Source organism: Trypanosoma rangeli, assembly GCF_003719475.1.
Source record: "Trypanosoma rangeli strain AM80 chromosome Unknown Tra_15.4_contig_00031, whole genome shotgun sequence".
NCBI lineage: Eukaryota > Euglenozoa > Kinetoplastea > Trypanosomatida > Trypanosomatidae > Trypanosoma > Trypanosoma rangeli.
This window is the reverse complement of record NW_021705775.1, coordinates 11,540-31,117: the sequence shown is the minus strand read 5'-3', so window position 1 is coordinate 31,117 and position 19,578 is coordinate 11,540. Positions and strand designations below refer to the sequence as shown.

General features: G+C 54.9%; 15 protein-coding genes across 15 annotated transcripts, besides 7 other annotated features; all 15 read left to right on the top strand.

Moving 5' to 3' along the window:
• Window positions 1–714: 714 nt before the first annotated feature.
• On the top strand, window positions 715–1,017 carry TraAM80_01525 (histone H4; the record flags this gene model as incomplete). The annotated part of the gene is made up of 1 exon (XM_029378563.1): window positions 715–1,017. The coding sequence occupies one exon, from the start codon at window positions 715–717 to the stop codon at window positions 1,015–1,017; it is 303 nt and encodes a 100-aa protein (XP_029241585.1).
• A 300-nt stretch (window positions 1,018–1,317) lies between these two features.
• On the top strand, window positions 1,318–2,793 carry TraAM80_01524 (uncharacterized protein; the record flags this gene model as incomplete). Its single annotated transcript, XM_029378562.1, has 1 exon — window positions 1,318–2,793. The coding sequence occupies one exon, from the start codon at window positions 1,318–1,320 to the stop codon at window positions 2,791–2,793; it is 1,476 nt and encodes a 491-aa protein (XP_029241584.1).
• Window positions 2,794–2,969: 176 nt separating this feature from the next.
• Window positions 2,970–4,202, top strand: TraAM80_01523 (uncharacterized protein; the record flags this gene model as incomplete). The annotated part of the gene is made up of 1 exon (XM_029378561.1): window positions 2,970–4,202. One exon carries the CDS (start codon window positions 2,970–2,972, stop codon window positions 4,200–4,202), a length of 1,233 nt encoding a protein of 410 aa, XP_029241583.1.
• Window positions 4,203–4,454: 252 nt separating this feature from the next.
• On the top strand, window positions 4,455–5,654 carry TraAM80_01522 (uncharacterized protein; the record flags this gene model as incomplete). The annotated part of the gene is made up of 1 exon (XM_029378560.1): window positions 4,455–5,654. One exon carries the CDS (start codon window positions 4,455–4,457, stop codon window positions 5,652–5,654), a length of 1,200 nt encoding a protein of 399 aa, XP_029241582.1.
• A 442-nt stretch (window positions 5,655–6,096) lies between these two features.
• On the top strand, window positions 6,097–6,411 carry TraAM80_01521 (uncharacterized protein; the record flags this gene model as incomplete). Its single annotated transcript, XM_029378559.1, has 1 exon — window positions 6,097–6,411. One exon carries the CDS (start codon window positions 6,097–6,099, stop codon window positions 6,409–6,411), a length of 315 nt encoding a protein of 104 aa, XP_029241581.1.
• A 1,643-nt stretch (window positions 6,412–8,054) lies between these two features.
• Window positions 8,055–9,035, top strand: TraAM80_01520 (uncharacterized protein; the record flags this gene model as incomplete). The annotated part of the gene is made up of 1 exon (XM_029378558.1): window positions 8,055–9,035. The coding sequence occupies one exon, from the start codon at window positions 8,055–8,057 to the stop codon at window positions 9,033–9,035; it is 981 nt and encodes a 326-aa protein (XP_029241580.1).
• Window positions 9,036–9,608: 573 nt separating this feature from the next.
• TraAM80_01519 (putative TPR-repeat-containing chaperone protein DNAJ) lies at window positions 9,609–9,995 on the top strand (the record flags this gene model as incomplete). The annotated part of the gene is made up of 1 exon (XM_029378557.1): window positions 9,609–9,995. The coding sequence occupies one exon, from the start codon at window positions 9,609–9,611 to the stop codon at window positions 9,993–9,995; it is 387 nt and encodes a 128-aa protein (XP_029241579.1).
• A 364-nt stretch (window positions 9,996–10,359) lies between these two features.
• On the top strand, window positions 10,360–11,406 carry TraAM80_01518 (putative TPR-repeat-containing chaperone protein DNAJ; the record flags this gene model as incomplete). Its single annotated transcript, XM_029378556.1, has 1 exon — window positions 10,360–11,406. One exon carries the CDS (start codon window positions 10,360–10,362, stop codon window positions 11,404–11,406), a length of 1,047 nt encoding a protein of 348 aa, XP_029241578.1.
• A 31-nt stretch (window positions 11,407–11,437) lies between these two features.
• TraAM80_01517 (putative TPR-repeat-containing chaperone protein DNAJ) lies at window positions 11,438–11,881 on the top strand (the record flags this gene model as incomplete). The annotated part of the gene is made up of 1 exon (XM_029378555.1): window positions 11,438–11,881. One exon carries the CDS (start codon window positions 11,438–11,440, stop codon window positions 11,879–11,881), a length of 444 nt encoding a protein of 147 aa, XP_029241577.1.
• TraAM80_01516 (putative TPR-repeat-containing chaperone protein DNAJ) lies at window positions 11,882–12,220 on the top strand (the record flags this gene model as incomplete). The annotated part of the gene is made up of 1 exon (XM_029378554.1): window positions 11,882–12,220. The coding sequence occupies one exon, from the start codon at window positions 11,882–11,884 to the stop codon at window positions 12,218–12,220; it is 339 nt and encodes a 112-aa protein (XP_029241576.1).
• An 89-nt stretch (window positions 12,221–12,309) lies between these two features.
• On the top strand, window positions 12,310–12,669 carry TraAM80_01515 (putative TPR-repeat-containing chaperone protein DNAJ; the record flags this gene model as incomplete). Its single annotated transcript, XM_029378553.1, has 1 exon — window positions 12,310–12,669. The coding sequence occupies one exon, from the start codon at window positions 12,310–12,312 to the stop codon at window positions 12,667–12,669; it is 360 nt and encodes a 119-aa protein (XP_029241575.1).
• A 384-nt stretch (window positions 12,670–13,053) lies between these two features.
• Window positions 13,054–13,090: a microsatellite.
• Window positions 13,091–13,148: 58 nt separating this feature from the next.
• Window positions 13,149–13,721, top strand: TraAM80_01514 (uncharacterized protein; the record flags this gene model as incomplete). Its single annotated transcript, XM_029378552.1, has 1 exon — window positions 13,149–13,721. The coding sequence occupies one exon, from the start codon at window positions 13,149–13,151 to the stop codon at window positions 13,719–13,721; it is 573 nt and encodes a 190-aa protein (XP_029241574.1).
• A 140-nt stretch (window positions 13,722–13,861) lies between these two features.
• Window positions 13,862–13,878: a microsatellite.
• Window positions 13,879–13,893: 15 nt separating this feature from the next.
• Window positions 13,894–13,916: a microsatellite.
• A 120-nt stretch (window positions 13,917–14,036) lies between these two features.
• TraAM80_01513 (uncharacterized protein) lies at window positions 14,037–16,457 on the top strand (the record flags this gene model as incomplete). The annotated part of the gene is made up of 1 exon (XM_029378551.1): window positions 14,037–16,457. The coding sequence occupies one exon, from the start codon at window positions 14,037–14,039 to the stop codon at window positions 16,455–16,457; it is 2,421 nt and encodes an 806-aa protein (XP_029241573.1).
• Window positions 16,458–16,541: 84 nt separating this feature from the next.
• Window positions 16,542–16,605: a microsatellite.
• Window positions 16,606–16,867: 262 nt separating this feature from the next.
• Window positions 16,868–16,894: a microsatellite.
• A 65-nt stretch (window positions 16,895–16,959) lies between these two features.
• Window positions 16,960–16,984: a microsatellite.
• Window positions 16,985–17,074: 90 nt separating this feature from the next.
• Window positions 17,075–18,403, top strand: TraAM80_01512 (uncharacterized protein; the record flags this gene model as incomplete). Its single annotated transcript, XM_029378550.1, has 1 exon — window positions 17,075–18,403. The coding sequence occupies one exon, from the start codon at window positions 17,075–17,077 to the stop codon at window positions 18,401–18,403; it is 1,329 nt and encodes a 442-aa protein (XP_029241572.1).
• A 429-nt stretch (window positions 18,404–18,832) lies between these two features.
• Window positions 18,833–19,519, top strand: TraAM80_01511 (uncharacterized protein; the record flags this gene model as incomplete). The annotated part of the gene is made up of 1 exon (XM_029378549.1): window positions 18,833–19,519. One exon carries the CDS (start codon window positions 18,833–18,835, stop codon window positions 19,517–19,519), a length of 687 nt encoding a protein of 228 aa, XP_029241571.1.
• A 12-nt stretch (window positions 19,520–19,531) lies between these two features.
• Window positions 19,532–19,569: a microsatellite.
• Between the last annotated feature and the right edge of the window lie 9 nt (window positions 19,570–19,578).

Here is a 19,578-nt window from a genome sequence, read left to right as displayed (position 1 = left end):
GAAAAACGACTCTGCACATGCGTTTATTTATTCATGCTTGTATAACTATTACTCCCCTACCACTCCTCTTTGAGTACGATACCTTTGGCGCACTAACCCTAAACTCCAGCGACAAGGCAAACAACTCCCGCTTCTTCTCTCCCCACGCACTCGCGTATCTCAAACAAAGCCCACATAACAACTGAAGACGACAAGCACCGTTACAGCCCAAACACACAAACCCATACACCAGAGACATAGTACCCGCAGCCGCAGCTACGCTCTCACGCACCTAAGTGTGTGAGTAACCAGCAAACTCATGCTGCTCGTGGGCCTCCCATCTGCTGGAAGAACACTACAACACACATACAACAAAAGCACATAAAATAAGACAACAGCTATTGAACCAAGACACATATTTAAAAAACAAAAAAAAACAATCCTCACAAACATCAAACATATGAGCAATTTATCCAATAACCCACTCCACACACTCAGAAGCAACGCCACTCACCTGCAGTCATAGATAGAACAGCAACGGGGAATGGGAAGGAGAATGAGAATGGGGCGAGCCACTCAGGGGTGGGGTGTGTGGAGGCGCACACGTTGCGGCGCCGGCTGTGCCTTGCCGGCGCCCAGTCCCACGTTTGTTGATTATCATTTGTTTTTCTCTCTGTTTGTCTTACTTGTTTTCCCACGCAGAATTCAATCGCACAGTCAAGCAAACACAGCACGATGGCCAAGGGTAAGAAGAGCGGTGAGGCGAAGGGAACGCAGAAGCGCCAGAAGAAGATTCTGCGCGAGAACGTCCGCGGCATCACGCGCGGGTCCATTCGCCGCCTGGCGCGCCGTGGTGGCGTGAAGCGCATCTCTGGTGTCATCTACGACGAGGTGCGTGGCGTGATCAAGTCGTTCGTGGAGGGCGTCGTGCGCGACGCCACGGCGTACACGGAGTACGCCCGCAAGAAGACCGTCACGGCCGTCGACGTGGTGAACGCGCTGCGTAAGCGCGGCAAGATCCTGTACGGCTATGCGTGAGAGTTTCCACACGGTAGAAATGGCCTTTACGGCGGGTGATCCGGCGGCAACGCCACTCACCTGCAGTCATAGATAGAACAGCAACGGGGAATGGGAAGGAGAATGAGAATGGGGCGAGCCAAGCTTGCTATATGTTGACTATAGGAGGGTGTATTTTTTTTTAATTTGATATTGTGGTTGGTTGTATTGGTCAGTGTTGCTGGTTTAAGTTGTCTGTTTTTTTGTTTTTTTTTTGGGATCTCCTTATTTTTGTTTTTGTTTTAGGTCTCTCTTCTAGTGTAGCTTGGCAGCTGTGGTTGGATGCGGCAGCGTTGCTGGGCTTGTAGTGGCTATGGTTCTGTGTGGCGGTGCCGTCGTGGTCTTCGCTATGTCTTTGTAGTGTTTGCAATATCGTGTTTTTGTTTTGCATTTTGTAGTTTTTGGATGATTTTCTCTGAGGAGGCAGCGCTTTTGGGCGGCGGTGTTGCGTCGACGCCTTTGCAACCCCTGTTGAGAGGGTTGGCGGTGTCGACGTGGCAAGGCTGTGACATGCCACGGAGCAGTTTTGAATCTCTTGGTGACTTTTGGTTTTGGGGCCAGAAGATGAATAGTTCTTGGCCGTGCTTGACGTCGGGGATGAATAACCAGTTGATGCTGCTAATGGGGCGGCTGCATTGTCTTGCTGTGCGGGACGCACGGCGTGGTGCGGCGCCGAGTTCCTCTGCTGCTCCTAGCGCTGGAAATCCGAAGCACATGTCTTTTTTCAAGTGGAATGACATCACGTGCTCGCCTATGGGTGGAAAAGAGGGAAGACACCGATACGCTGTGGGCGGGGACGACTATACATACACCTGGTTTCGTTGGAGTGAACTGCTGGTGTTTGCTGACATTCGTGTGCGGCGCGGAACAGGTGGAGCTGTGGGGCCGTCGCAGGTGACGTTGGGGCCACTCGACAATGTTGATACCTCACCACAGCCTGCCGAGGTGCATGTGACGCGAGTATGTTTGTCCGACGCGTATGGTTGGAGTGAGCAGCCCTCGCTGTTGACGTGTCCGGCGTCTGTGGATCATATATGGGGCACAGCAGTGTACTGGGACCTGCGCCGTTCGCTGCGGCCCCATACCTGGTTTGCTCGGGCGGCGTTGGACTTTTTGCGGCGGCGTGGCATATCACCTTCACCGTTGCAGAAGCACATGCACGCAGTGATGGCACTTCACGTTCGTCGTGGCGATTATAAAAAGTTTTGCCGCGAAAATGAACACGGGAGGGGTCGTCATAAGTATCGTGTACCACCGTTTGTTTACTTGAAGCGTTGGCGTCATGTGAACTCCAGCATACTGGGCACAAACTTCTGGGAGGAGTGTCACCCCTCGCTGCTGCATATCGTTGCAACCATTGCAAACGTGACACAGACATACACACACATTACGAAGGTGATGCTGATGACTAACGTTGCGCGTTTCCGAGCGCAGCTGGCGGTAGCACTGCGGGGACAACCAGCCACGAGGCATCTAACTCTTTTATCATTTGTGGCTGCCTCCGCAGATAACGCTGGGAAAGACACGGACGTGGGTCTTCTCCATGTCGAGCGTGCGGGTGTTGGCGAGGTACCACCGTCATACTGGCCGCGTCACGCTACTTACTACACGGAGTCTGAGGCTGCGTGGATGGACTTGACTCTTATCTCACTGGCAGAGGTGATGGTGCTTAACCGCTACAGTACGTTTAGTCACTCCGCCGTTGACCTGCATATTCTGCGAGAGAAGCGGCTGGCAGCAAAACTCTTCTGGTGGTAATTGCAGAATTTGTATCTACCGTGACGCGTCGTGGACAGTATGGGATGCTGCGGCTGTGTATGTGCGTGTGTGAGTGTATTTCTCTGTCAGGCTTCGTTTTATCTGTCACTCATTCACTCCCTTTTTCTGTTGTTGTTTTTTGTGCGCATTTGCTATGTATGGATGCCCAGTAGGAGATGCGGGGAGCGTTGGTTTGTAGAAGCAGCAGTGGCGGCAAATGTGTGGGTGACGTTCTGGACGCCATCATAGACAAGGCTGGTGTGTGCGGGAACGACGACAAGGAAAAAAGGCACATGAGGGGGAAGGAGGAGGGAGGAACGTATCGGAAGCACCGAAACCGCCCGCCGCAGGGCATCACTGCCGCGGTGGTGCGGGGGTGTAACCCCTTTTTTGTTTCACTGCGCCCAGAGATGATGAAGACGAGGAAGAAGAAGCAGCAGCAGCAGAAGGCGACGGGAGGCACGCACGTGAAAGAGGAGGTGACGCGGACGAGGGGAGCCGCACCGAAGAAGGAAAAGAGGCGTGCACCCAAACACGCAGTGGCAGGGTGTGGCAGCGACCAGAAACTCCAGACGCCTCTGACGGCCAAGACAATGCAGTCGTGCGTTTCGTCTGTCCCCGCCGCTTTGGGCACTTCCTCCGCAAATTCGCCGCCACCGTGTCATGTCCGTCGCCTCACCGCGCGTAAACTCCGCTCGCTGAGCAAAGGCGTAACTAAGGCGACCGCGCTCTTCAAGCTCTTTAAAACGCTCTCACTGGAGGGGCAGTCGCGCCTCGTCAAGAGCCGCCGCCGCCGCTGCTGTCGTTCTGTGGGGGCGGGGCAGAAATCTGACGAGGTAGAGGCATGCCTCAACGCGGCCCTCTGGACCGCTTTGGCCTCTGTCCTCCAGCAGCGCCGTCGTTACAAGAAGCAGTGGCATGCGTTGTGGGAGACACATTCGGATGGCCACTGCGATGCGCAGCAGCTACAGCTCTTGCGTGCTTTCCCTCTCTTTGGGCTTCTGGTGGTTGTGGAGCGATGGCGGTGGAAGCGAAACGGGGGGGCGTCCTCCTGCTCTGCCATCCCCGAGGTTGTCAGCTCTGCGTTGGGTGTTGTGATGCACGAGTCGAGTGCATTTATGGGTGTGGCGTTGTTGCGGGGGGAAGGGGAGTTGCGTGCGCTCTTCCACTCTCCGTTGCGTGGCGAGGGGTTGGGCGGAACTACTGCGGAGGACGCATTGGAGGGGGACGAGGCGCCTCCCATGTGTCGAATTTTGCGTGTTCCAAAGATGTTTCCTGGCGGCACCGGCACTGCGGCTGAACTGGGCTGCCCCCTGGATGCCACCTACTGCACCGTCGCGAGGGTGGCGCCGCAGGAGGTGGGTGACGGTGTCGCCGCATTCAGTCTGCTCGTTGGCCGCTATTTGTGAGATTCCCACTGTGACAGAGATGAATGCCCCCCTCACTCTTTTTTTTTTCTATCTCCCTCTTCGTCGCTCTCTAACGATGGAGGTGCATGTAAAGTGTGTGTGCGTCTCCCCGGTCGACCCGTCTCTTTCCCGTGGCTGTTCTATTTTTCGCGTAGATAAGGAAGGACAAAGAGTGGTCGTTGCCTTCTTTTCTCCCTCGTTGCGTGCGTGTGTGCCTCTTCTTGAGCAGCCGACAGGAGGTCTGACGTCTCCATGAGCAGTGAACCTTATGCCGTCACGCTGAAGACGGCGGTAAACACCAGGGCACCTTTGTGCGAGCGGGTGGCGTGGAAGCAGCAGCAGCGGTCTGATGAATTTGTCTCCGCTATCTCTGCGCTGCATCGCGGCATTCATACAACATACGACGCCGCATACGCCACCGTCCGCGCCCGCACGGACCCCTCCGACGACAATCGCTACCTCACCCTCCTCCGCTCCCGGAGAGCGACAGAGGCAGCATCCTCCGCACGAGGCGGAGGCGCGGGCAGCACGAAGGAGCTGTCACACCGCGAGCAGAAGGAGTCACAGGCACCGCTGCCATCTCCGCCGCCAACGGAGGCTTTGCACGGTGCGCGGAGGACGCGGTTCGTTGAGCCTGTTTTCACCAGACACATGCCCAGTGCATGGGAGACGGAGCAGCAGGTGAGCACTCGCGAATTACTACCCGTCGTGTCGCACAACTTTTACAGCACCGCTCGCAAGCTTGAACGCGAGGACGACGACCATCGCAGCGGTCTCGTCGGAAACACACAGCGGAATGTAGACATTATGCGCAAACGGGCAAACAACCCCGTTCTCTGTCCTGCTGCAAACACGTACCGCACCTTTCGCCCCGTTCGTCCGAGATGCGACACCGACGAGAACGGTCGCCCCGCGCGGTACTGCCTCGACATTGTTGACTGCACGCAACTTGCCCCACCGACGGAGGCTCAGTTAGGCTTTGACGCCGGTCCTATCACCCGCCTGCCGGGTGCGGCAACAGTCTCGCAGACGCTTCCCGTGCAGCAGCGTGTCATCACGCGTATGGGAACCTCTCATCCGCTCTTTATTGGCACCGCGAAGGTGTTGGAGACAGCGGTACCCGGTTACGCAGGATATGTTCCCTCCCACCCACAAAACATTGCGTCGGTGCGCGGCAATGACACCGACCCGCTACGTATTTGGAGCAACTCTTTCATGACTCTCGCCGAACATGGCGGCGGTATAGATGCACGTACCAGCTGCAAAAACCCGCTGGTACGGAGGCGTGGCGGGACGCGTGCGCGGCAGGCCAAAGAACTGCCTCCCAAGAGTGAGAAGTCCATCTCCAGTACGGTTGAGGGTTCAATGTTGCGTGCTACGCTGCATGACACTTTGCCCGAAGAATGCGTCATGAACCGACGTGAAGACAAGGCGCGCAACTGTTTTGTGTAGAGAATGATGCAGTAAGAGAGAAAAAGGGGGATAAAACTATCAGGCAACAAAGATGTACGCGGGTGGGGAAATATGAAAACAAAAAAAACGCGTAGAGAGTGAAATGGGGGTTTCGTTATGTTGTTTCTTCTTATTTTATACAACATTCACAATGTAAATTATATGATTTGCTTTACTATTACTTTCCTCCACGTGGACTGTATGTATGTGTAGACATGTGTATAATGAAAACACACGTATCCTCCTTTTCTGCTCCCCCCACTGAACCTTTGCGTTCATATAGTTCTGCTTGGTGACATTGTTGCTGCTCCGCAATCCTTACTCTCTATGTTTGTCTTTTTTTACGCATGTGTTGTGCTGCCTGCACGTCGCGGGAGAGGAAGAGATCGGGGCGCTTCATCCGGCACACAAACAAAGGTCATGGCAACAACAGCGACGGCTGATGGAGCGGTTGATGGGTGTGATGGAACCGGTGGGCACCACCGCTCGCTACATTGACAGCATATCGGCGAACTTTGGGCGGGGCCGATGCGCCGTGGCTTACGGTGGTACCCATCTGGACTGCGCTCTCTACTTGACCGTGATGCGTCTCTGGGTTGTCGTTTGGGTGCTGAGGATGCTGGAAGACCGCAAACCCGCTTCGCTCCGCCACGTTTACTGCTTGTGGAATTTGTTCCTGAACGTATTCTCTGCTTTTGGCACCTGCTCGCGGCTCCCCACGTATCTTGAGCCGTGGCGGGAGCGCGGACTCTGCTGAATACGCTGCAGTCTCAGCGATAAAAATTTTGATGGGCGAGTTTGCCTCTGGATTGCCGTAGTCGCCTATAGTAAAGCGCCGGAGCCGCTGGGCATCCTCTTTCTCACCCCGCAGATGAAGCCTGTGCTCTTTCTGCACTGATACCACCACCACGTGACAGCCTTTTGCCGGCACTCGTCGCGCACCTTACTTCACGTTGGTAGTTTTTTTGCCATCACGAAAGGTGCGATTTATTCCACTTTATTTCCCATTACATTGCGTTTGTGCAGGTCGGACCCCTGTGCCACATTCGTCCCATTGCCCCACTTATCACCGCACTGCAACTACTTGAGATGTTGGCTGGGGCATTTCTTGCCGCCCACACGGTCTACCCGCTTCACTTTGTGGTGGTGGTGGGGGCGCCAATTTGATGAAGTAAACCTTAGCTTTTGGCCTCTTGATGGACTTGAGCAAGTGTGTCCTTTTTGGTGTGCTGTTTTGGCAGCTCTACCCGTAGATCAGCCCTTGCTAGCGGGACGGAGGAGGGCAAGGTAAGACTAGCATTCCTCCACTCTAGTGTGTGCTCAATTACCTGCAACGGGACGGATGATGAGAGGAGGAAAAGGTTTGCTATTTGTGGTAAGGACGGCCGCGCCGCATAGCCGCGCCGAACGGACAGTGCGGGTATTTAAATAACTGTACGCATGCTTGATCTTTTTTTTTTGCATTATTTTCTTGTGATCTCTCGTGTCTACCCAACACACACACATAGTGAAATAGAGGGGGGATAGTTTTGCAATGTATTTCCTTTTACGTTTGTTTCTCGTCCTTAGGAATCACAAATTTTTTTTTCAGCACATGTGAATGCGTGTAGATGTGTATAACCTTTTCTGGCTCGTGTGCGATTGTGTGGATGAATCGATCTCAATGATTTGCTCTTCTCCTACCCATGTTATTGCTGAGTGTTGTTAAACTTTTTGCCCAAAGCCCCCCCCTCCCCTTCTTTGCTTCTTCAGTTTGTATTCCTCTTTCTTTCCTTTTCCCTACCCTTGCGGTCAATATATTTACTTACGATACCATCCCTGTGCGGTCACGGTGCGCAAGGAGTGTTTGCTTAGATACATTTATCTTGTATGGGGCGGCGACGGCGTTTTACTGTCCGTAAATAGCAACCGTGAATCTTCTTATTTATTTATTTACATGCAGTGTACGCACATACATGTACCCGCCTGTCTCTTTGTGTGTGGGATATGGGCCCGTGGGGTGGCGTTATCTACGTTGGGGTCTTGTGTCAATAATATGGTGTGCCAAACAGCGTTGTGAGGGGTGTCGTTGAGCACAATTGTTCGTTCTTTTCTGGTGGAAATAGGGAGAACGTTCTTGATATTGCTGCTGCTGCTGCTCAGTGGACGGCTTCATGCCCCGCGGGTGCCCACGCATCGCCGAAGTGTGTATGCGTGTGTGCGTCACTCTTCACGACTGGATGTAACAGCATTTATGCAAATTGTGCTCCTCTTGTCTCGGTTGCTGGTTTGCATGTCTCTTTTTGTTTGGAGTATTGTGGTTAAGTGAGCAGTGGTGTGCAGAGGAGCGGAAGTGCGGGGTGGGGACGGGGCGATTCACCGTGGAAATTTCTGGGGACCTGCGCTTAGGCCACATCAAGGATGACCGATGTGGCGTTGATTAAGATTGGGGCAGCGGTGACCTTGACGGCCGCTACTGTCCTAGGGCTGTGGACGCCTTTTCTGTGCGTGCGGAAGACCATAGATAACACATCACCCCGGCCCCATGTGCAACTCATGGAGATGTCGCGACTGTTGTCGCTGGCGAATTGCCTCTCGGCTGGTTTGTTGATTGCAATGGCGCTGGTACATTTTATGCCGGATGCCATCGTGACGGCAGGGGATGCCGTGTCCCCGACAGTAATCTGCGCCACTCTTATGCTCGGCGTTCTTATTCCAGCCGTGATTGAACTTGGTACCGTTGACGACGTGACACACAGTGGGCACGGCTTGGGCCTCATGCACGAGGGTCATCGGCGACGATTGCTGATGTCATTTATTATGCTGCCCATGTGTCTTCACGCCGCGGTGGAGGGGGTCCTACTGGGGCTTGAGGGCTCAACCTCTGCTCTCTTGGGCTCTGCGATACCTATCTTTATTCATCGCTTTTTTGACGGTGTTGTCGTCGGAGTCTGTATTGCAAAGGACCTCTGCGTCGAAATGGAGGAGCTTGAAGAGGTGGCGCCGCCCAATGCCACTGAAAACAGCGCCTGCGGTGAGCTTTATGCAATGTTTAGGCGTCGCTTAGGGAACTGTTTTATCATTTTATGGCTTGGCGTGATGCCGGCCGTTCTTATCCTGTGTGTGGCGCTTACCGATAACTCCGGTGTTGATGGTGCGAATACGTCACTCGAGAACACCAGTCTGAAGTGCTCTACGAATGCTGCCGGGGGCAGCCTGGGCTCACGCAGTTACAGAGGGAATTTGTGGCTGGCACTGGCCCGAGCTTTGGGCAGTGGCTTCTTTCTTTTTGCCGGCCTTGTAATACTTATGCGGGAGGAGCTGCATGAAGGACGGGCAGGTGTGGCCCTCTCCGTGGGGGTCTTGCTCACCTCACTTTTAACTGCCATGAATGCCCATTGAGGCTCAATGGTTTACGCAACGGGAGAATGGAGAAAAAAGATGAGGAACAAATCACACGAAATGTAGATAACGTCACGAATGCGAACGTATAGCCGGAGACATGCACACATGAGCGGCATGGGTGAAAGGGGAGAACGAAGGCCGTGCTCCTCATGTCTGACGCGTTGCCAGCGACTCCATTTCAAGCGTACCACGATTGAAAATTGCGTTATTTATGGGAAATGTGGCTTACGTTTTCATTCTTGTTTGTTAGTTTGTTTTTAGTGGTTGATGCCATGCTGCAGCATTTTGTATGTAGAATTGCCATTCGCCGCACCCCTTCTAGTCTCACTCTCATTTTTTATATTGGATTTTGTGTGTGTGTGCGTGTACGTTTTTTTTTTTTTTTTGCAACGTGTCCACTGCCACTACAATAGTTCAGTTGTATGAATATGTGTTTGTTGCAGTCGCGTAACGCCGCTGTTGTCGCCTTTTTCTCTCCTTTTTCTTTTTTTTCCGCCATTTTTTTCTCGAGGAGTTGCATTGGAGGCAACCCCTTTCACCTGGTGAGGTGAGACATTACAAACGGCCTGCATGGTACAACGTCCTGCAGATCGTGTGGAGGATGTCTTTCAAACACATCGTGCTTCGCGGGCCTCACGCCTGCTGCTTGACTCGGCAACAGCCTTTGGAGGGAAAGTGGCTGGAAGTGGGTTTGCTTCCGTGGAAACGATACAGCTTCCGGAGAGAATTCACTGGAGAAAGCTTGTGCGGTTTTTCCCACGTGTCGTGACAGGTGTATCGCGCGCACGTGTGCTTTGGATGGCTCGGGTGATTTCCCCGCTTCTGCTGCTGAGAGAGCTGTGGGGGCTCACGCAGCGCACGGCGAGGATGCTAGCTGTATTTATCTTTACGGATACATCTGCCGCCGCTGCCGCTGTTGCTCTCGTGAGATACACCAATAATTGGTCATCACCGTAGTGATGGTAGTAGTAGGGATGTAGTTGTTTCTCTGCGACGGCACCATGTTTGCTTGCGCCAGCGACGGTCGCTGACCGCGGTGGAGCTTGATTCTGTCGCCATGCATGTGCCACAGAGGTTTGTTTCGGGCGGTAGGCCACGACAAACAGGAGAAAAACAAGACGGGGTGGTTGCAGCGGACGATGCTGATGGTGGTTTTAAAGCTGGCGCGGATGGTGCTGCTGACGATGATGGGTGGGCCGCGCTTCAGCTTCCCAGGGCGCGCTGGTACGCCCGCCAGGCTCAGCGCGCGCTTCTGGATCTTGACAGCTTGCGATACCTGTGCCAGGACACACAAGTACGAGTCAACCAGCGGTGAGTATCAATGGCGCTTGGTTGCATGTATGCATCCAACAGCGGCTTATGTGTGACAGATGTGTTGCGTTGCTTGCCTGTCACTGTCCGTGCCGCCACGGTGGCGGCTCTACTGCGTTCGCATCATACCGTTTGCCACGAGCGACTCCATGAGGCGTTGGCAACCCTCCGGAGCGATCGACGCTTTACGCGGGAGGAGGCGTGGGTGGTGCTGCAGGCGATGACGGTAGTGTCTGATGTGAGTTCGGTTGTTGAAGTGCGGTGGATCGCGGAAGTGATACGTTGCGTGGTTTTTGGTGACGGTGGTGGCAGCAGCAGCAGCAGCGCGGAACTCCGTGTGAGGACCATGACGGCGCTGCGTTTGGGCGAATGCGTCTTGACGGCGGAGGCTCTAGCGTTGTTGTGCGAGGAGTCTGAGCTCTGGTACGAGTCCGCTGCGTACCGTTCCTCTGCCGCAGGGGTCCTGCTAGAAACCGTAGAAGACAAGGGGAGGCGTCGCAATGGTTGTGGCTTTGGCCCCGACATGATAGTGTTTCTGCGGGCCGTGCGAAACGGCGATGCTACTGCACCTCCACCACCGTCCTACACCTTTTCCACCTCCTCCTCATCCTCTTCAATCGGTTCTATTGAGGCGCTGCGCAAAACGATGCCACCTATGGTGGCAACGTATACCATGGACCGCGTCGTCGCCGAACTCACGCGGAGGGAGTGGGGAAATGCGTGTGGCACGGCGGTTGAGGAGAATGCCAGTAGTAATATTGGGAATAACAATAGGAGTAACGGGGCCAGTGCGACGGCCCTGCAGTACGTACAGACAGCCGCACCGTTGTCAGACGATGCTGTGAGTGCTCTGGCGCCTAGGCTACACTTTGAGTTACGGCTTGGCTCGGCCTCCACTGCGTTGGCCCTCTTGCCATCATGTCGTTCCAGCTGGAATTGTATTGTGCGACTTATGCAGCATACACATCATGCTGGTGTGGTGATGGCATTGGATGCTCTGCGAGGGCTGATGGATTTATCACCATCCGACTGCTACTACGTGATGGTGCGATTCTGATCCTCTCCGTATCACTCCTGTGGCGGTGATAATGGTTGCAGTCTCCTTTTTGAAGCGAAAGCAACGGCAGAAGTACTGGACCTGCCTGAGGCTTTTGAAGGTATGTCAGCAAGTCTATGGCGACGCTTTGCAGAGGTTGCAGCCTCAAGGAGGACAGAGCTTCTGGTCATTGTCAACGCGATACATCCCCCGTGTGGCTGCCGCCATGCCGCACTTGCCGTCCTCGCGCTTGTCCTCTTGCATTCGTTTGGTTCTCCGTCACAAGCGATACAACTCCGTCGACATGGTACTGCAGCTAGCTGCTGAACGTGGCGTTGTACCGGAGATGGTAGCTCTGGTTGAGGTTTTTGAAAGCGTTTACGACATCGATGGGGACGCCGCTCAGTTGGAGCGTGTGGTTCGAAGTGCGCGGAGTTTGTTTGCCGAGTGCGCTCCAGCTGTGTTTCGTGCCTTTGCGGAGCGTACGGCGGGGTGAATGCGTGAGATCCCGTTAAACTCATGGAGCACTGGGCCGCATCTACTTTCCACGGTGTGTGTTTTGGGCCTCCTGCACTACCCACGCAGTTGCTTGGAGTCCATTTCAGCCTTCGCTCCCACCCCTGTCGTCTATGCGATGCTGCAGATCTTGAGTGAGGAGAGTGACGCCGCTGCGGAGGGTGGTGGCGGTGGCGCAGCGGTGCCTTGGTCATCATCGGCGCCACTGGAACTCAGTGCACTGCACCGCCTTCTCCGCTCCGCACAGGTGACTTGGCTTCGTCCGAGGGTTGGCGTCATAACGGTGACTGTTGCGACAAAAAAGACGGCATGGTGGTGATCAGATACTGCGGTAGCTAGGGAGGGTATCAGTGGCGACGGCGCTCTACATGAAGCAGGCCGTGGGACTGTGGCGCCACGCCCTGCAAGATGTGCTGTGGCGGAAAAGTGGTTTTTGGTGATAGGGCTGGCTGCAAAAGGGAGGTGGGGGTTCACCATGCCGTTAGGTTGGCCTCATCTGGAAGCGACAGCGTCGTCACTCTTCTTCGTGGCGTGATGGCGACGGAATGGGGAGGGGTGAACAAGGGATATTTGACGGCGGCGGGCCAGGCGAGCTGTCGCACCCGGGGGGATGACACCGTGTTGATTGCAACACTTGCATGTGTTGCAGGCGCACTTTTGGCGCGTGGCCGGTGGGAGTCGGCGCTGCGCATCATTCCGCCGGGGGTGACGCACCTTCCTGCCGCTCCTTCGACTCGCACAGCTGAAGGCGCTGCAGTGCAGCTGTGACTTTGACGCACATGCAGCGATGCTGCTGGAGTCGGAGGTGAAGCTGCGAGGTGCGAAACAGCCAAAGTGGTGGCGTCTCTCCTGCCGTTACTCCTCTTCTTTTTTGCGTCGTAGGCGTTGTCGGCCTCGCGGAATGCCGGTGGGTTTCCGTCGGCATGTGGCGAAGATGCAAATGCGTGAAATGTTTTGCTGGTGAGACGGACGGCGCTGAGAAGCCCCACTCACTCCACTGCTTCTCTTGGGCTGTGTTTGTATCTGTTTTACAGCCCCGCCCTATGGGTCGGTTTTTTTTTGCTTATTTTCCTTTCTCTCCGTGGGCGTGTGTGTTTTCTTGCCCGCCCGCCCGTGCTGGCCGTGGCGCCTCCTGGTCTTGTCAGGAATGAATTTTTGTCTTTTTGTTTTTTGTTTTTGTTTTTGGTTTCCTGCTATGGGGATGGTGGCTGCGCTCATGGGCACGCAGAGGAGGCTCCGCTGCGAGGATGAGGCGGACCGCCGTCGCATGGGGCGGCTTCACCATGAAGTACAAGAAAGGCACCGGCCTGTGGGACGAGGACCACGTGAACGACTACAAGGCAAACCGCTATCTCTCCGCCCGGGCCGCAATGCGGTGGTACTACGATATGGAGCGGTTGCAGACCCGCAACAGTCTCAACGCGCGCCGCAGCACGCAGAGCCACAACAACAATATGGGTCTGCACCATAGCGGGCGTGGCGCCTTTGAGCGGGAGGTGGAGCGGCGCGGCCTGCAGGTGGAGAAGTACGCGCTGACCACAACGACCGGGGCGATGCGCGTGGCGGAGCTGACGTTGCTTCGACGGCTGGAGCTTGAAAAAAGGGCCGAGGCAGCGATGGCGAAACAACGCGCGACTTTGCGGCAACCAGCACCGTCGGCGTGGTACGATGAGACACTGGGGCCCCTGAACCCGGAGTTTCTGCGCCGGATGCAGCCGCATTATGAGGTAGACATCATAACCCTGCCGGAGTTCCCACTTATTCGTGAGACGCCGCAGCAGGAGAAAACACAACAACATTTTCACGAGGAGGCAGCATGACCATCGTCCCTACGAGTAGCGACTATGCGGGAAGCGTAACAGCGAAGCAGGAGAAAAAGAATGAACGGGTGAGGAAAGAAAGGGAAATGCAAGGCATTTTTTTTTTTTTGTTTTCGAGATGGATATTGAACTGCTTACGATCTCTCTCTCTCTCTCTGTATGTGTGTGTGTGTATATATATATATACATATATATCCTATTCCCTCACCTCTGCCTTTGCACCGCACTTTGTCCGTCGTGTGCCGCACACGATCCTGCGCATCCGTGGAAACGTAGCTGTTGAGCGCATTAGTGCGCCAGTCGTAAAAGCTAGGGATGGAGAAGCGTGTCCCATACGACATTGTCTACTGCACGAGTCAGGAGGACGAGTACCCCATTGACGAGTTAGAGCATGCTGCAGGATCCGGAGGCGTGGGCGCCGCAGCCATGCACCAGCGTTGCAAGGGCTGGCAGAGTGCACGGAATGCAAAGATGCCGCAAACGATCGTGTTGCGTTTTCCTGGGAATGTGGAGCTGACGCAGCTGGGTATATTGAGCCACGAGTGCAAGATTGCTTCCAAGGTGGAGTTGCGCCTCTTTGCACTTAACGGGAAGCAGATGGAGATGGACCCGCCGTCGTTTCGAGCCGTCCACTTCACGAAGCTTGGTGTGGTGGACTTCAACAGCAACGAGCACTCAGACTACCGCTCGAAGGAGCGCAAGACGATCCACATGCAAGCGGTGGCGTACTTTGTGAAGCTACTCTTCAACATCCCGCACCACAATGCGCACAACGTGTTCAATCAGGTTGGGGTGTACTCCATCGACTGCAACGGGCGGATTCTCACGCGCGTGCGGCGCCACTCCGACAAGGCACTCGTTCTTGGTAGCTACAGCAACAGAGTGAACGGTGGGGAGTTGGCGCCGCCCTCAAGAGGCGCGACATTGGACTCCCCCAGAGGCTCTCCGCAAAAGCAACAGGAGCAGTTGCAGACACCGCCGCAGCCCCAGCTGCCGCCTAGCTACCTTGCGCAGCAGCCGCAAGCGTTGTCGCATTCGCCCCCGCTGACTCCAGTGCGCGACATCATTCCAAGTGGAAATGACCCTGCTGCCTTTCGCTCTGTCCGTATTCTCGAGTTTGAGGAGTTCTTCATCCGCCGCTCGGAGGAGCTGCTCGCATTGAAGGATCAAGCGGTCGCTGTGGAGGACTTTGATATTGCGAAGCAGTGCCGCGACCGCCTCAACCTCATGAACCGGCGATCGAAGCGCATCTACCAAGTGGAGCAGGATAAGGTTCACGCCATCATAGAAGAGGACTTTGATGCGGCGAAAGAGGCCAAGCGCATGATGGACGCCATGATAGAGAGTGTGTACAGGGATGCCCAGCTGCCGCTGCCGCGCCCGGACTTTGATCAGTATGCGTGCGTCGGCGATACGTTTGATGGGGGTCTCATGCCCCAAGCCCTGCATGGGGACATGGTGGGGGTTGGTGAAGAACGCAGTAGGCATAAAAGTCGCCGTGATGCAAGTAGTCGTGGTGGGAGTGCAGACAGTGAAAATGGCTTCAATGAGGCGGACGCTTACAACAACGACGGAGACATGGCCATGAACGACTATGCTGAGGAGAATGCCGCGCCACTGGTGTCAAAGTGCGCGCAGCGGATGGCAGACAAGGTGCGAGATATCACACACGAAATAGATACGGTGGACCCGCCGCCACCGCCGTGCGATGACGCGGACGCTACCACGCCAAAGGTGGAGGAAGAGAAGCTGCAGGCGTGGGAGCGTTGCGTGGCGGAGGCCATCATGGCAACCTCCTCGGAAACCGAGGGGCCAGCTATGTTTAATTCCTACGTGAAGAATACGCGTGAGGCGTTGGACCTTGTCGGCGCCGTAGGGATGTTTACTGCTTGCTGTTTGTTTAGTAGACGCTTCAAGCTGCGTGAGGCGACGCTTGACGTGCTCATGGGCCGAATGCGTGAGCTTTACCCGGCACCACCTTCACTGATTGAAGAGGCTGTGCTCCGTTTTTTTGACATGAATGGGCATGGGCTGCAGGACACGCTCCCCAACGTTGTCACCATGGCCAACGCATTTGTGCGTATGGTGCTGGCGGATGAATACAAATGCCTCTCCTCTGTGCTTGCGCCGGTGGTGAACTTGTTGCCACGGCTACTTTGCTGCGCTGCGGACGCCAATCCGCGCGTCCGGGAGGAGGCCTTGAAGACGCTGGCGTTGTGTATCAAGACGCCTTCCTTGACGAACCCAACGATTCTCACCGCGGTGCTGGCGGAGCCGGTGGACAAGGAACGGCGTCGGCTGCCAAACAGTGGCCAGCGGGTGCAGGTCGCTCGTCTGACAGTATTCGAGCAGTTAGTGACGACCGGTCGCATGGGACTGCGCAACCATACGGACAGTGTGTGGACGAAACTGCTGCTTCCCTGCATTAATCATCAAAGCCGTGTGGTGCGTGATCTCGCTGTGTCCATCACCACTGCACTCGTGCAGGAGCGCAAACTTGTGCTGACGGAGAGGCGCATCCTTGCCATCGATAACGCCGCCATCCGTGAGCAAATAAAGACGGCTGTGGCGGAGGCAAATCTGGCCTCCGCCCCAGCCCCAGGGGGTACAAGTGACGCTGTGGGGACGGCTGCAACTGCAGGAGCACGAGGCAGAGCAACCAGTGACGGGGAAAAGGCAAGGAGCAGGCAAACTAGGTCTACCTCGAATGGGGTTATCCGTGGTGCGGCGGCATAGAAGAGGAAGAGTGTAAGGGTTAAAGCGAAGCAGTGATGCTTATTGTTTCTTTTGATGTATTGTTTGGTATAGGCGTTTCAGTTAGTGTGGCGTATGTGTGTGCTTGTCTGTTTTCTTTTTATTTTGTTTGCTAGAGTGTGTGTGTGTGCTTGATGCGATTGAAGGCTAAATACCAGGTGAATCGTGGAATGGTAGATGCCATGATGGCTGTTTGTGAAGGCTTCTTCCCATTACCCCCCCCCCCCCTACATTCCTTCTACGCTCCTGTTTATATATATATTAGTTGATCCTCCTTCTTGATACGTCAGTGGGCTTGTTTGACATACATGTTTCCTCATATATTAATATCATGTTTTTATGTACATTTGTGCTTTTTTTTTTGTTTTGTCGCTGCTTTTTCTAACTGGATCTGTGTGTGCCGTGTGTGTGTGTGTATGGCTTCCTGTGCACGTGTCGTATCCCTCCTCTCGTGCCTGCCTTCACTCATGTCTGACGCATTGCAGTGTTTCTCTGTGTGTGTGTGTGTGGCCAACGACAAGAATAGCGGAACAGCAAATAATAAAAAGGGAGGGGAAGAAACAGTGCGAAAGCAAGTAGAGATGAATCGTCCGTCCGACATGCATTTCGGAGCGGCAGAGGAGGATGTGGAGGAGCTGCAGGACGCTTTCCTTGACCTTGATGACCCCGACAACGAGATTCTCGACGAGAGCAAGATGGCTGAAATTGGAGACGACGACGGCGAGCTGCAGGAGGATGAAGAAGAAGCGCAACGCTGTGGGGCCTTTGATTCCGCTGACGCCGGGGAACACGACACGGCTGATGAAGTAGAGGGTGCAGAGGATCTCAACGCTATTCCGGACCGTGAGCCGGAGCGCGATGACGCCCTCTGCGTGTTCCGTGGACGTGACGGGCGTCCGCTGCATGCCATTGTTGTACATCCACACGATGCCCACATTTTTGCGGCGAGTGGGGAGAGTGACGAGGTGTACATTCTGCGGCTCGCAGCGGATGGGCATACTATAGAAACAAGGGCGGTGTTGCAGGGCCATAGCGACACTGTCAGCCTTTTGGCCTTCTCACCGGATGGGACTTGCCTTGCAAGCAGTGGTCTTGACTCCGTGGTGGCGCTCTGGTCCACGTCGACGTGGGAGCTGCAGCACTGCCTCCGTGACCTCAGTGGCGAGATCCTGACACTGCTGTGGCACCCATCCAGTCTTGTGCTGCTCGCTGGCGGGGAGGACGCGCAGGCGGCAATGTGGAATGTTGCAAAGGGGACGCTCGCCATGTACTTCGCTGGCCACAGCGGCCCTGTGACGTGCATGGCGTGGTCGCCAGATCACAAGAAGGTTCTGACAGGCAGCGGTGACGGCAGCGTCATTGTGTTTAGCCCCAAGACCGGGGAGCAGGAGGCGTACATTACTAAAGGCCTCAGCCCTCACAGGGCGCCTGTTACAGCGCTCTGCCTTCTCGGCGACGATGACCGCTGCGTTGTTGGCTGTGAGGATGGCACGATGCATATCATCTCGCTGCGCAGTGGGCGAGCTGTCACCTCGATGCAAGAGACACACAGTCAAGCGATTGAAAGCCTTTGTATCAGTCACAGTAATGCGGCTGAACACGTTGCTTCGCCGCCACTGCTGCTTTCTGCATCATGTGACTGCTCGATAGCCGTTTGGAATACCGCAGACCTTACGCTCCGAGTGGTGCTTCGCGTTGGCGAGAGCATCATTCCTGCAGTGTGGGCGTGTTGCCACTTTATCGTTGCCGGCTGCAGCGATGGGGAGGTTAAAGTGTGGGACGGACGTTCACTGGAGCAGCAACCACTCGTACGCCTCATGGGGCACCGCCGTATGGTTCTCAGCCTCATTGTTATTGAAGACGCTGGCATGGTTGCCACGGCAAGTGACGATGGAACAGTCCGTTTTTTTGCGTCTCAGTTCCACTAGTCTCCGGTCCTCGTTATGCATTAAGTGTGAAACATACATCCTCGTGTAACTCTTACGGGAAGCAGTTGACATCTAAGGGCCAGCGGAGCTGCGGATTTTCCTGTGCCTCCTAGCCATTCATTTCTAATAACGCATGCATACATGGGTGTAGGTACTCTAGTCGATCGGTTTCCCGTTTATTTTTTGCTCTCTCGCTGTGTCTCTCTGTAAGGGTGTAGAGAGGCTCCTTACTGCACGTCCAGAACCATTTCTTCTTTTGCGCCCTGTTTTTTTTTCTTTGGGGGGTTGGCGGTCTTTGAAGCAAACGCGTACACGCACCACTTTTTCCCCTCCATTCCTGCCAGTGAACTTTAGAACAAACAGAGGCGGGGTGGGAAAGAAAGGCGCACCACCAAGCAAAGGCGTCCAAAGTGAGGAGAGGTATGTGTAATGGAGGAAAATCCTGTTGAGGAAGATACAAATGAAATCAATACGACGCTTCTTGAGCTTCAAGGCGCTTTCGCCGAGGCGCTGCGGAACGCCGGCGTGTTGGGGAAGTTGCGGGCACAACTCCGCGCCGCAGCCATCAGCGTCATTCGCGGCGATCCGCATCTTCGCACAGCTGCTGTAGGGAAAACGATACTGCCAGGTGACCTCTTGCCGGAGGGCCGCGTGGCACTGTTGCTGATTCAGGATTTTGCACGCATGCACGGGCTGCAGCAGACATTGGGAGTCTTTGAGGAAGAGAGTAACCTAAGCCTTGTAGGTGAGTCGGAGATGAACACGGCACGGCGGCTGCAGTGTTCGCAGAAGTCATCTGCGTTGGAGCAGTTGATTGCAGCCGCAATGGCGCATGCGTCACCGCGGATGGAAGAGCAGCAGATGACTATGACGCCAGAGTCCATGTTGCGGGCACCCACTAGGGTTGCTGCTACTTCTGGGGGCGAGGAAGAGAAGGGACACCTGGAAGCCAAACAGGAACATGAAGAGGAACGGGGGCCATGGGCATTGCCGCATCATCCAGAGATCGCTGCGGGGTTGAAGGAGTACGAAGACTCCGTGGACTATAGCGTTGTGGACACCACTGATCTGTCATGCGCTGATGAAAGCATGTACGACAGCATAGATAAGTTTTAAATCAACTCTGGAATATATATATATATATATATATATATATATATATATATGTCGTCGTC